The 13,107-nt window shown below is 47.2% G+C and overlaps 1 protein-coding gene across 6 annotated transcripts in view; it reads right to left on the bottom strand.

Annotated features, from left to right (window-relative positions):
- Positions 1-13,107, bottom strand: part of TCOF1 (treacle ribosome biogenesis factor 1) — an 87,078-nt gene that overhangs the window by 72,417 nt on the left and 1,554 nt on the right. For 5 of the 6 annotated variants that reach the window (XM_069763573.1, XM_069763572.1, XM_069763571.1 and 2 more), the window contains exons 2-5: positions 12,513-12,565; positions 11,640-11,737; positions 8,664-8,725; positions 6,524-6,710 (exon numbers count right to left, since the gene is read on the bottom strand). In XM_069763573.1, coding sequence (XP_069619674.1) covers positions 6,524-6,710; positions 8,664-8,725; positions 11,640-11,737; positions 12,513-12,565 — 400 coding nt within the window. The remainder of the gene's footprint in view (positions 1-6,523; positions 6,711-8,663; positions 8,726-11,639; positions 11,738-12,512; positions 12,566-13,107) is intronic. The other variant, XM_069763570.1, reaches the window with a different exon arrangement.

Raw genomic sequence — 13,107 nt, forward strand, 5'->3', positions numbered from 1 at the left:
GGGATGTCCTAAAGCAGTCCCTGGGTGGGGAGCAATTGCACTGCTAAAACCCCCATGTACCACTGACTTACTGAGGTACCGCCATCTGTAGAATGCGCCTGCCAAGGGCAGCGTCTGCCGAAGCCTGGGTATGAACATGATAGTGCTTCGTGAAGGTACGCAGACTGGACCAAGTCGCAGCTTTTCAAAGCTGTTGTGCTGAAGCCTGGTGCCGAATGGTTCAAGAAGCACCGACCGACCGAATCGAATGCGCCTTAATCCCTGCTGGGACAGGGGTGTTCCTGACACGGTAGGATTCCTGAATAGTGGAGCGAATCCACTTGGCCAGAGTGGCCTTTGAGGCGGGTAGACCTTTCCTATGTCCCTCCGGAAGCACGAACAGGACATCAGACTTACGGAAAGGAGCCGTGCGAGATATGTACCGCTGAAGAGCTCTAACCACATCCAGAGTATGGAGAGCTTTCTCAATACGATGGGTTGGTGCCGGACAGAATGACGGCAAGACAATGTCCTCATTTAGATGAAAGGAGGAGACGACTTTAGACATGTCCTGCAATGGTTCGAAAGGGGCCTCCTGAAGAACTAAGAACTCAGAGAACCAAGTTAAGATCCCATGAAGCCAATGGCATTCTATTCTATAGGGAGGGACCACCCGGGACACTCCTTGGATGAACGTCTTAACTGGCAGTCTGGAAGCGATATTTCGTTGGAATAGAACAGACAATGCGGACACTTGTCCCTTGAGCGAGCCTAGGGCAAGGCCTGACTCTAAACCTGATTGAAGAAACTCCAGAATGGAAAACACCAGAGGAGAACGTCCATGGGCATTGCACCATGAAAAGAAGATGCGCCAGATACGATGATAAATGCGCACGGATACGGGTATTCTAGCACGAATCATGGTAGAAGAAACCCCTGGAGAGAATCCGGCTTGGGCTAAAATCCAGGATTCAACGGCCACGCCGTCAAAGACAGGGCCCCGGAGTTCTGGTGGCAAATCGGGCCCTGTGAGAGAAGATCCATGCAATCAGGAAGCCGCCAGGGAACGTTGGCGACCATTAGGGCGAGTTCCGCGTACCATGCTCGGCGCGGCCAGTCCGGCGCAACGAGGATCACCGGTCTCCCCTCTGCCCTGATCTTCTTGATGACTCTCGGGAGCAGAGGAAGAGGCAGAAATATGTATGGCAGCTGGAACCGATGCCACGACCAGAGCATCTGCTCCGATGGCGCAAGGATCGCGGGATCGAGCAATGAACTGGGGAACCTGGTTGTTTAGCCTCGAGGCCATGAGATCCACATCCGGCGTCCCCCAGCTAAGACAAATCTGCTGGAAGACTTCCGGATGGAGGGACCACTCGCCCGAGGCAAGACCTTGGCGACTGAGGAAGTCCACTTCCCAATTCTCGACACCCGATATGTGGATCGCCGAGATGAGCGAATGATTGGTCTCGGCCCAGCGTAGGATGTGGGAAACTTCGAGCATGGTTGTCCTGCTGTGGTTTCCCCCTTGCCGGTTGATATACGCCATGGCTGTGGCATTGTCAGATTGGATTCTGATGGGATGGCCTGCGAGAAGGTGGTGAAAGTTGCGTAAGGCAAGTATGATCGCTCAAATCTCCAAGATATTGATTGGAAGACGCGACTCTTGTGGACCAACGACTCTGTGCCGTGTGGTGATTGAAAACCGCACCCCAGCCCAAAAGGCTGGCATCGGTGGACACCACTAACCAGCACACTGGGAGAAAGGACTTCCCTTGGTCCAGGGAGGACTGCAGCGTCCACCACCTGAGGGTCTGCCTGACCTGTGGGGACAGGCGAAAACGACGGTCGAGGGAGAACGGACTCCTGTACTAGGCTAACAGCAGCGCCTGTTGCAGGGGATGGAGATGGAACTGCGCAAATGGAACGGCTTCGATCGCCGTAACCATTTTCCAGAGGATGCGCATCGTGAAGCGAATGGAGAGAGGGACTGGGCGGGAGAGCTTGCGCGCTCCCTGTTGTAAGGACAAGACCTTCTCTGGAAGGAGAATGACTAACCTGCGGGAAGAATCCAAAATCATGCCCAGGAAGCAGATTTGCTGAGCCAGCACTGGAGATGATTTCTCGAAGATGATTTTCCAACCCAGGCAAGAAAGAGAATCAACGGTGATATTTACAGACTTCTCGCAGGCAGAATAGGAAGGACCCTTGATTAATAGGTCGTCCAGATAGAGAAGAACTACCACTCCCCGAGCGTGAAGAATGGCCATAACAGCTGCCATGACCTTCGTGACGACTGTGGGGGCAGTGGCGAGTCCGAAGGGCAAGGCCACAAACTGGAAGTGTACGTCCTGGACTGCGAAGTGCAGGAACTGCTGATGAGAGGGAAAAATTGGGATGTGTAGATAAGCATCCTTGATGTCTATGGATGCAAGGAACTCTTTTTCCAGGGACGCGACAACGGAACAGAGCGAGTCCATCCTGAAGTGTCAGACCCGTACGAACTTGTCTAGCAGTTTGAGGTCCAGTATGGGCCGTAGAGAAACTTCCTTCTTTGGGACTACGAATAGGTTGGAGAAAAACCCCTTGAACCTTTGGTCTCGAGGGACCGGAACGATGACACCGTCCCTTTGAAGCGCCTGTATGGCCTGAAGATGTGACGCCCTTGATTTGGGGGGAGAAGACTGGAAGAAGTGCGGAGGGGGGATGGAAGAAAACTCGATTTTGTATCCGGAAGACACGAGCTCTCTGACCCACTCGTCGTGAACGACCTAGAGCCAATTTTGACGGAACAAAAGAAGACTTCCGCCTACTTTGTCGGTGTCCGCTGGACACGTCGATGAGTCATTGTGTAGAAGGTTTAAGGGATGCGGATGGCTTAGGGCCAGAAGGTCTCGGTCTGGGTTTCCAGGAACGGTTAGGTCTGTATGAGACCTGGAGATTTCTGTTTTCCCGCCATCCCGAACCAGGGGAAGTGGAGGATTAACTGGGAGTGGTATGAAAGGACCAGAATCAAAACTGTTGTTGATTCAGAAAAGGCCGGGCAGGTTTTTGCTGGGGAAGAAATTTATTCTTCCCTCCTGTAGCATCAGAAATGATTTGGTCTAGTTTCTCCCCAAATAAACGGCCAGCTTGGTAAGGTAAAGAAGTCAGCTACTTTTCAGAAGCACTATCTGCTCGCCAATCACGGAGCCACAAGGCCCTCCTGATGGAGATTGCGTTTGCAGCCGCTTGCGCTGCGTAATTAGCAGCATCTATGGAAGCGTTAACTACGAAGTCTCTGGCCTGAGCTATCTGGTTAGCTAGTCTAGTCGCCTCTGGGGGGAGATTACTGTCGTGGACGGTAGAGGTTAACACCTCTGCCCAGGCAACCATTGCGTTAGCCACTCAGGGAGCGGCAAAAGATGGAAGGAGAGCTGCTCCTGGGGCCTCAAACTCAGGGTGATTAGCAAATATCTTTTGAACGCGTTTAGTCTTTTTAAAAGCACACGACGTGTTCCTGAGTGGATACAGATTCCTCATCCACCATTAGTGTTTTGTTGACTGCCTCAATAAGTGAGTCAAGTGTCTCCTGACCGAGAGAGGAATCTTGGGTTAAAGATTCCTCCGACTCATATTCCGAGTCATGTACGCTGCGACCCTCGGGGGAGCAAGAAGATGAGCTCGCAGATGCTGAAGCTCGAGCGTGTATGGGAGACGAGGGAAGGGTCCTTTTTATGGCACCCTGAGATTCCCGTAGTACAGTACGCCCCCTGTGGTTGGACGGCCCCGCACCTGCGCCAGATTCCATCAGAGTCGACGGAGGTGAGTTCTGGCTTGAGGAACCCCGGAAAGAGTTCAATGCCTTGACCAAGGAGTCCATTGAACGTGACAAGGACGCAGCCCACTCAGGAGGGCTAGTCTCGACGGGGTCGGTGGAGACATTGGAGGTGGAGGCAGAAGGTGGCTGCGCACAGGCCTGGTCACAGTTCTGGCACAAAGGGGTATTGTGGGCACGTGGTAACGCAGAATTGCAAGTGGCACATGAAGTAAAGAACACTGTGCTTTTTATTGCCCCTTTTAGCCTTAGATTGAGACATAGTGTATGTCTACTCTCCAATAAACAGCGATAGCAGGTCTATGGGTGCAGAGAAGGGGTTAAGCTTTTCCCTATGGAGTGGAGCAGCTTACCCACGGTCTTGTGCTGGCGTCCCCAGGGAGGAAGAGAGGGAAGTAGCATTTTCGGCTGAAATTCCCCGCAGAAGTGGAGTCCCAAGATGGCGCCCGAGATCTGCAGGGCTCTTCTCGTTCAGAGCGAGAAGCGCCTGAGTAGTGGGCGGGGCTCTGGCGGTGCATGGGATTTTTGAAATGCGGCCTAGTCCGGCTGAAGAAGCTGGGGACTAAATTTGTGGAGCCGGCTGGTGGAGCGCGCCAGTGGCCGCGACACCGCGCCTAATGATCGCCGCTAGCACCTAGCCAGCGGTATCTCTCCCCAGGGAGCCGGACTGCACCTTCCAGCTCAATCGATCCTCCCTATGCCGGGGGATGGAGAGCGTCCTGATGTGTGCCTGCCGACAGGAACTTACGGCTGTCCCTGCCACAGGGGACTTACGGCTACTATGGGGACTACATGACGCCGTCAAGTGAGGGCTTAATTGCGGAGGAGCCCTGGAGATGCACATAAAAGGCATACGCTATGTGCTCGCCATCTTACAGGGGGGAGATCGGGACCGCATAGGAACCGTCGCCCTAGCATAGATTAGGCGTGCCCCAGTTGTCGCAGGAGAGGGTACGGGGAGGTATACTCGCCATGCTTGCCTGTTGATGGTTCGGGGGAGAGCAGACCCTGAAAAGGAATCAGTCGCCCTCTTCACTCCGTCAATTAAAAAATGAAAATTTACAGAAAAAATAAAAATAAAATAAAAACGTTGGGGTCTGAAAACAGACCCAAGTGCCTCCTACAGACACTAAGCAAGAACTGTGTCGTTACTGGCCAGTCAAGGGGTGTATACTGCAGAGGAGGAGCTAATGCTTTGTGTTTACTTCATGTCATCCTAGTGGCAGCAGCACATCACCCATGGTCTTGTGTCCCCCAATGAGGCGTAGGAGAAATTGATGACAAATCAAAGAGACAAATAATAAAAAAGGTAACAAAAGAGCCAAGAAAAACTTCTAAACAGATTAATAGGTGAACTTCAAGCTCAAGGAACATCAGAGTCAGATCGCACCATCCGTCCTTGTATGAGCCAAATTGGAGTTTATGGGAGACGACCAAGGAGGACACCATTATTGAAAAAAAAAATCATAAAAAAGCCAGACTGGAATTTGCCAAACTACATGTTGACAAGTCGCAAAGCTTCTGGGACAATGTCCTATGGACAGATGAGATAAAAATTGAATTTTTTGGCAAGTCACATCAGCTCTATGTTCACAGATGAAAAAATGAAGCATATCAAGAAAAGAACACTGTCCCTATTGTGAAACATGGAGGAGGCCGTGTTATGTTCTGGGGCTGCTTTTCTGCATCTGGCACTGGGTGTCTAGAATCTGTGCAGAGTACAATGAAATCTCAAGACTATCAAGGGATTCTAGAGAGAAATGCTGCTGCCCAGTGTCAGAAAGCTTGGTCTCAGTCGCAGGTCATGGGTCTTGCAGCAGGATAATGACCCAAAACATACAGCTAAAAACACCTAAGAATGGCTAAGAGGAAAACATTGGACTATTTTGAAGTGGCCTTCTATGAGCTCTGAGCTAAAATCCTATTGAGCATCTTTGGAAAGAGCTGAAACATGGCGTCTGGAAAAGGCAACCTTCAAGACAGCTGGAGCAGTTTGATCTTGAGGAGTGGGACAAAATACCTGTCGAGGTGCAGAAGTCTCATTGACAGTTACAGGAATCGTTTGATTGCAGCGATTGCCTCAAAAGATTGTGCAACAAAATATTAAAGTTAAGGGTACATCATTTCTGTCCAGACATATTTCATGAGTTTTTTTTTTTAAAATTCTGTGGAAGCATGGTCGAAAAGCAATGCAACTCATTTGTTCATTTTCATAGATTTTGTATTACATGTGTCAGATTCAAGTTATTTCTGTGACCATTGTTGATTTTTCTGTCATTAAACGAGGGGTGCCAACAATTTTGACCACGTGTGTATATAGGGTACACATACTATATATGGAGAGCAGAGATGCAAGAAGCATGTGGAAGATGGACATCTGAATGAGGCATAGTGGTGATCGCTGCAGCTGGTTGACCGTGATTAGATCTAGGACAGCTGCACTTACTCCATCATTGCTCCACATGAGAAAAAAAATAAAAAATTCTCAATGAAATTGTATCACCCACTATGTATTTCAGTACATTGTATGGTGAATTGTATTATCTCGTTCAAAACTACAGATCAGCCTGCAAAAAATATTTAAAAAAAAAAGTCATCGTGGCAAGAAAAAAAAAAAAAAAAAAAAGTTATGTCTCAAAGGACATGAAAATATAAACAAAATTGACCTAATCAGGAAGTGATTAATTTTGTTCCAAAGCCCAAAATTACTGAAGACAGAGCCCTTACCTGTTACTGGTGAAGCCATCTTCTCCACCCCCCCATCAGTGTCATCGATGCCTTGAGCCGACACTGCAGGAATCTCGGTAGCCGATGGCTTGCTTTGTGTGGCCAGCTTTCTGCTCCTAGGGGCAGCTTTTGCTTTTGATGCTGGCTTTTTAGTAGCATCCATTGCCTCGGGATCGACAATTTTCCGCTGGTCAAAAAAAAAAAAAAAAGCTATGAAGATATGCAGGAGATTCTGGAACGTGGCAGCATTTATCCCGGAAGCTGTAGATGACTTTTTGAAAAAGGAGAGTTCTGCAAATGCCGACAATCCGACCGTGTGATAGAAGGCCGTCGAGCAGAAGATTAACCCTTCCACAGAGATCCCTTTGGGGTAAACATCTGGCGGGGAGTTTATTCTCCAATGCATAGCACTTGCTCATGATGTGGTGCGCTCAGTGAGCAATAATCGGGGTGTGCCTCCATTCACAAGGGTGAGAAACGTTTCCTTACCCTCTAATGAAGTAGTATCACTGCCGGACTGCTACACAGAACATGTGTGTGGCCCCGCTACCAGAAGGGGAGCCCAAAATCCCAGTGTCCGGTCTGTAGCTACAGTGACCCTCTGGGCAGTCAGAGGAACATCAAGTCCTCTCCTCTGGATGGCCCAGAGCAACAGAATGAAACCAGACACATTCTCTTCCAAGTGTCTGCATTTTAATAAAGCAGTTCAGCCATGAGGAAAGCCTGGGCCGACAGAAGGTGATGTAAACCTTATACTGAACGGAGGAAGCGTTGTGAAAAAAAAATGTGATGCAGAAAAGTCTGATTTAGACTGATACCGAATGTACGCAAAAGGGGTCCGACTGCCCTGAAAGGGGCTGGTGAGTGAAAACAAGTCATGACCAATCCAAAAGATCACATGGGTGTCAGACTGCACCAGATTTTATCTTTTTCTACCCCCATAACAAATTGGAGCAGCAGGTCAGATGCCCGACTGCCACTCCATTCATTCACTCCCTATGGGGCAGTCGGAAAACGTGAGCGCAACGCTCAGCAAGCCCCATAGGGAACAAAAGAAGCGGCGGTCGAGCATGCGCACTGCTGCTCCATTCTAACAGATGTATAAGTGCCCCCTTCTGCTGATTGGTGCAGGTCCCAGGAATCAGACTCCATCAATCTATATAATTACTATCGAGCCTTTGGATAGGTGATAACTAGTGAGGAGTGAACATGCTGGGATAAGGTGTTATATCAGCATGCTCGGACGTGTTGGGGCACAGAATTACAGAGCATGGGGGATACTTGCGAGAAGTTTTGGAGGCGTTTGAGTTGAGTGTGGAGGAGAGAAGGAGGTCTTGGGAGGACCGGAGGTTGCGTGTTGGAAGAGGTTAGGAGGTTAGTTTGGAGATATATGGTGGAGACTGATTATGGACGGCTTTATAGGTCAGTGTTAGTAGTTTGAACTGAATAAGTTGGGGAACTGGGAACCAATGAAGGATAGGTAGAAGCGGAGGAGTAGTGAGGACAAAGGTTGATTACTCGTGCAGCAAAAAACAGACTGGAGATGTATGAGTGCGTTACCAGGGAGGCCACAGAGGATATTGCAGTAGTCGAGGCGGGAAAAAAAAAAAAAATTAGTGCATGCACTAACATTTTAGAAGATTCAGGGTTGAGGAATGGACGGATTCTGGGGATATTTTTTTTTACAGTTGAAAGAGACAGAAGATGGCAAGAGCTTGGATGTGCAGTCTGAAGGACAGGGCAGAGTCAAGGGTTACTCTGAGGCAGCGGACCTCCGGTAAAGGGGAAAGCGTGATCTCATTTATGGTGATAGATAGATCAGGTAGGGGAGGTAAGTAGGATGGAGGAAAAACAAGTTCGTTTTTGTCCACATTAAGCTTTAGGAAGTGAGAGGAAGAGGATTTGTCTGATAGAAAATGCACCTGAACACTCAATTCCACATCCACAGCAGATGAAAAGGATTTTTATAGCCCCATTTACATTTTTAGTTTGTGGAAAGTGAGGAGGGAGTTTCTGGATGACAGTTTTAGCAAACAAGCAAAGAAAACGTGTCTCCCATGAGTGTCCGGGGTTAGCAGATTATGTTGTGGGAAGATATGAGGGTGTAAGGGAAGGCTGAAAGATAAAGAGAAAATCTCACCTTGACAGTTCTCTTTACAGGAACCTTTTTGTCTTGGGTCACCAGGACTGCTTTTTTTGCTTCTTTTGCATGCGTGAAAGACAACAAAATTCTGATTAACAAAAAAAAATAAAAATAAAAATAAAACACTACCAAATAAAAAACAAATTATTGTAATCTTTGAAACACAAATTAACACCTAAAAACAGTGGGGGGAAAAGTATTTAGTCAGCCACCAATTGTGCAAGTTCTCCCACTTAAAAGATGAGAGAGGCCTGTAATTGACATCATAGGTAGACAACAACTATGAGTCAAAATGAGAAAACAAATCCAGAAAATCACCTTGTCCGATTTGGCAAGATTTATTTTGCAAATTATGGTGGAAAATAAGTATTTGGTCAGTTTTTTTGCCTTCCTCTGGATCAACACGTTAGGGCATGTTAGGTTAGGCTATGGGTTGAACTAGATGGACTTAAAGTCTTGTTTCAACCTTAATAACTATGTTACTATGTTACCTAAAAACATGCAATATTTCTGGCTGTCACAGACCTGTAACTACTTCTTTAAGAGGCTCCTCTTTCCTCCACTCATTACCTGTAGTAATGGCACCTGTTTGAACTTGTTATCAGTATAAAAGACACCTGTGCACACCCTCAAACAGTCTGACTCCAAACTCCACTATGGTGAAGACCAAAGAGCTATCGAAGGACACCAGAAACAAAATTGTAGCCCTGCACCAGGCTGGGAAGACTGAATCTGCAATAGGCGAGCAGCTTGGTGTGATGAAATCAACTGTGGGAGCAATAATAAGAAAATGGAAGACATACAAGACCACTGATAATCTCCCTCGATCTGGGGCTCCACGCAAAATCCCACCCCGTGGGGTCAGAATGATCACAAGAACGGTGAGCAAAAATCCCAGAAACACACGGGGGACCTGAATGACCTGCATAGAGCTGAGACCACCATAACAAAGGCCTACCATAAGTAACACACTACGCCACCATGGACTCAGATCCTGAAGTGTCAGACGTGTCCCCGTGCTTAAGCCAGTACATGTCCAGGCCCGTCTGAAGTATGCTAGAGAGCATTTGGATTATCCAAAAGAGTATTGGGAGAATGTCCTATGGTGTGATTAAACCAAAGTAGAACTGTTTGGTAGAAACAAAATTAGTCATGTTTGGAGGAGACAGAATGCCGGGTTGCATCCAAAGAACACCTACTGTGAAGCATGGTGGTGGAAACATCATGCTTTTGGGGCTGTTTCTCTGCAAAGGGACCAGGATGACTGATCTGTGTACATGAAAGAATGAATGGGGCCATGTATCGAGAGATTTTGAGTGCAAACCTCCTTCCACCAGCAAGGGCATTGAAGATGAAACGTGGCTGGGTCTTTCAACATGACAATGATCCAAAGCACACCGCCAGGGCAACGAAGGAGTGGCTTCGTAAGAAGCATATGAAGGTCCTGGAGTGGCCTAGCCAGTCTCCAGATCTCAACCCCATAGAAAACCTTTGGAGGGAGTTGAAAGTCCGTGTTGCCAAGCGAAAAGCCCAAAACATCACTGCTCTAGAGGAGATCTGCATGGAGGAATGGGCCAACATACCAACAACAGTGTGTGGCAACCTTGTGAAGACTTACTGAAAATGTTTGACTTTTGTCATTGCCAACAAAGGATATATAACAAAATACTGAGGTGAACTTTTGTTAATGACCAAATACTTATTTTCCATCATAATTTGCTAAATAAATTTTGCCAAATCAGACGAGGTGATTTTTTGGATTTGTTTTCTCATTTTGACTCTCATAGCTGTGGTGTACCTATGATGTCAATTACAGGCCTCTCATCTTTTTAAAGGGAACCTGTCACCTGAATTTGGCGGGACTGGTTTTGGGTCATATGGGCGGAGTTTTCGGGTGTTTGATTCACCCTTTCCTTACCCGCTGGCTGCATGCTGGCTGCAATATTGGATTGAAGTTCATTATCTGTCCTCCATAGTACATGCCTGCATAAGGCAAGATTGCACCTTGTGCAGGCGTGTACTATGGAGGACAGAGAATGAACTTCAATCCAATAGTGCAGCCAGCGGGTAAGGAAAGGGTGAATCAAACACCCGAAAACTCCGCCCATATGACCCAAAACCAGTCCCGCCAAATTCAGGTGACAGAGTCCCTTTAAGTGGGAGAACTTGCACAATTTGACACTGACTAAATACTTTTTCCCTTTTCAAAAACCTGACCTGCACATCCAAACATAGACACAGTGTGAACAGGTGCTGAACCTAGAGTCGCCAACTCGCATATAGTTAAGTAAATAAGGCAGCACACTGCAGCGCTAGAACATGCAAACTTGAAAACACGAAATTTGAACTGCATTACTGCACTAGAAATATGAAAAATGAGAGCTTTTAGCGCATAAAAATGGCCAATTTTATGTGTACCTGGTACTTTTTCCTCCCACTGCAATAGTAAAAAAAAAAAAAAAACACGCAAGAAGCCATTAAGGCAACAGTCGGGCATTTTTTTCGTTTCAGGCCCACAGTGGTATCACTAATGTCTGTTTCCTGTCTATAGCAGAATCCTTACCAGCCGCAGTCTTCTCCTGTTCTCGGCACCGCTCTAGTCCTGTTGTGCGGTTTGTGACCTGCCAAATCGATCCGGGCAGATCGGAAGTCACTCCTCAATGTAAGTCTATGAGAGGCAGAATGAGGCCAGAACGCGGCTCTCACAGACTTACACTGAGAGCTTGTGACAGTTCCCTCTGACTTCTGATCAGTCAGGAGCTGTGGTCGCAAGATAGCGGCACAGGATCAGGGTGGTGCAGGATACGAGCGGCACAGTATTTTACTACGGGCAGGAAATCGGCATTAGTGATACCACTCCAGGGGAGAAATAAAAAAAAATAAACTCCAGAGTGATGCTTTAAGGTCAATAAGTTGACGATAATCTATCACATTCAACAAATAATTCCCACATAATATTTGTCCCCTTCTTACCATCACCCTTGTCGCCAGAGGCTTCGGCACTGATGGGTTCCTGCTGGCTGGTTTTCTTTCTCGATGCATCATTCTTTTCTCTTTTCTTTTTGTCTTTTCTGGGAATAAGAAAACAAATCACATTAATATTGTATTGTGGTTGACAGCCTCATAATAAACTGTCACATGTCGTTACACCCCCCTAACCAAACAAGAGTCCGTCTCCCACTCATTACTATAATGGCAGCTTCATTTCCGCTATGGAGAAATGCACGTGGCACAGACCCATCCCATCTTTAGAAGCCATCAGTTGCCTGAAGAATAGGTGATAACTTGCTGATCGGTGGGGGGGTCTGACTGCTGCCCTCCCCCACACAAGTTTAGAGTAGATTGTCAGCATGATGAATAAGAGGGGATCACCCATCCAGTAAGGGATTGAGCCATTCTGGTCTGACCTCCATGGTACTCACATCCTTGCAAGTGTACAGTGCCGGCACTATGTTAGGCTAGGTTCACATTGCGTTAGTGCAATCCGTTTAGCGCATTCGCTAACGGACTGCGCTAACGCAATGTTCCAAAAGGGATTGCGTTTAGCGATCCCGCTAGCGCAGATGCCCAATCTGCACTAGCGAGAACGGCCCCAAAAACGCTGCAAGCAGCGTTCGAGGTCCGTCCTAAACTAACGGGACATCGCTAGCGCATGCCAAAAATGGCACACGTTAGCGATGCGTTAGTTACATTGCCGTCAATGGCAGCGCTAACAGACCTGTTACATTGCGTTAGTGGCGCTGTGTAACGGATTCCGTTAGCGGACTGCCACTAACGCAATGTGAACCCAGCCTTAGGCCGTGGTCTTTGGACCCCTCATATTTACAGAGTAAGATGATGACTTACTTATTCCACTGCTTTAACATCTTTTCAAGTGTCTTCTTGTGAGAATTAAAATGCTGTAGAGAGAAAGATAAAAAAAAAAATGTATGTAAGGTATTTCTCAAAGGATCCACGCTTATCACCTCGTCTTATGGCCGGACGCTACATTGCATGGAGATAAGTGAATGTGGATGTGTTGTAACCCAACAGTAAAATGTGGAATCTGCAGGAATTCTTAGAACTTGTGCGCTGCAATCGGACAAAGATCAGGTCGCAATGTAACAACACTGTGGTGTGATGTACGAGGGATCGTCCCCTAAATCTGGTGCATGCCATCAATGCAAATTTTCACCCTTAGTAATGAAGTGCGGGAATCAGCAGCAATTCACCCAACATGTAATATTTGAAATTCATTCACTGCTGAATTTCCAGCAATGGATTTTTTCCATGTCAATTGCGTGTGAACATACAGTGGCTTCTGAAAGTATTCACCCCCTCGGCTTATTACCTATTCTGTTACATTACAAACTGTGTTTAAATATTTTTGGAATCCGATTTGTGTGGTTCATCAGCACTAAGTTAGTGAAGTGAGAAAAAGAGACAAAAAGCCACAGATGCT

The sequence above is a fragment of the Ranitomeya imitator genome, chromosome 4 (genome assembly GCF_032444005.1).
Source record: "Ranitomeya imitator isolate aRanImi1 chromosome 4, aRanImi1.pri, whole genome shotgun sequence".
NCBI classification, from domain to species: domain Eukaryota; kingdom Metazoa; phylum Chordata; class Amphibia; order Anura; family Dendrobatidae; genus Ranitomeya; species Ranitomeya imitator.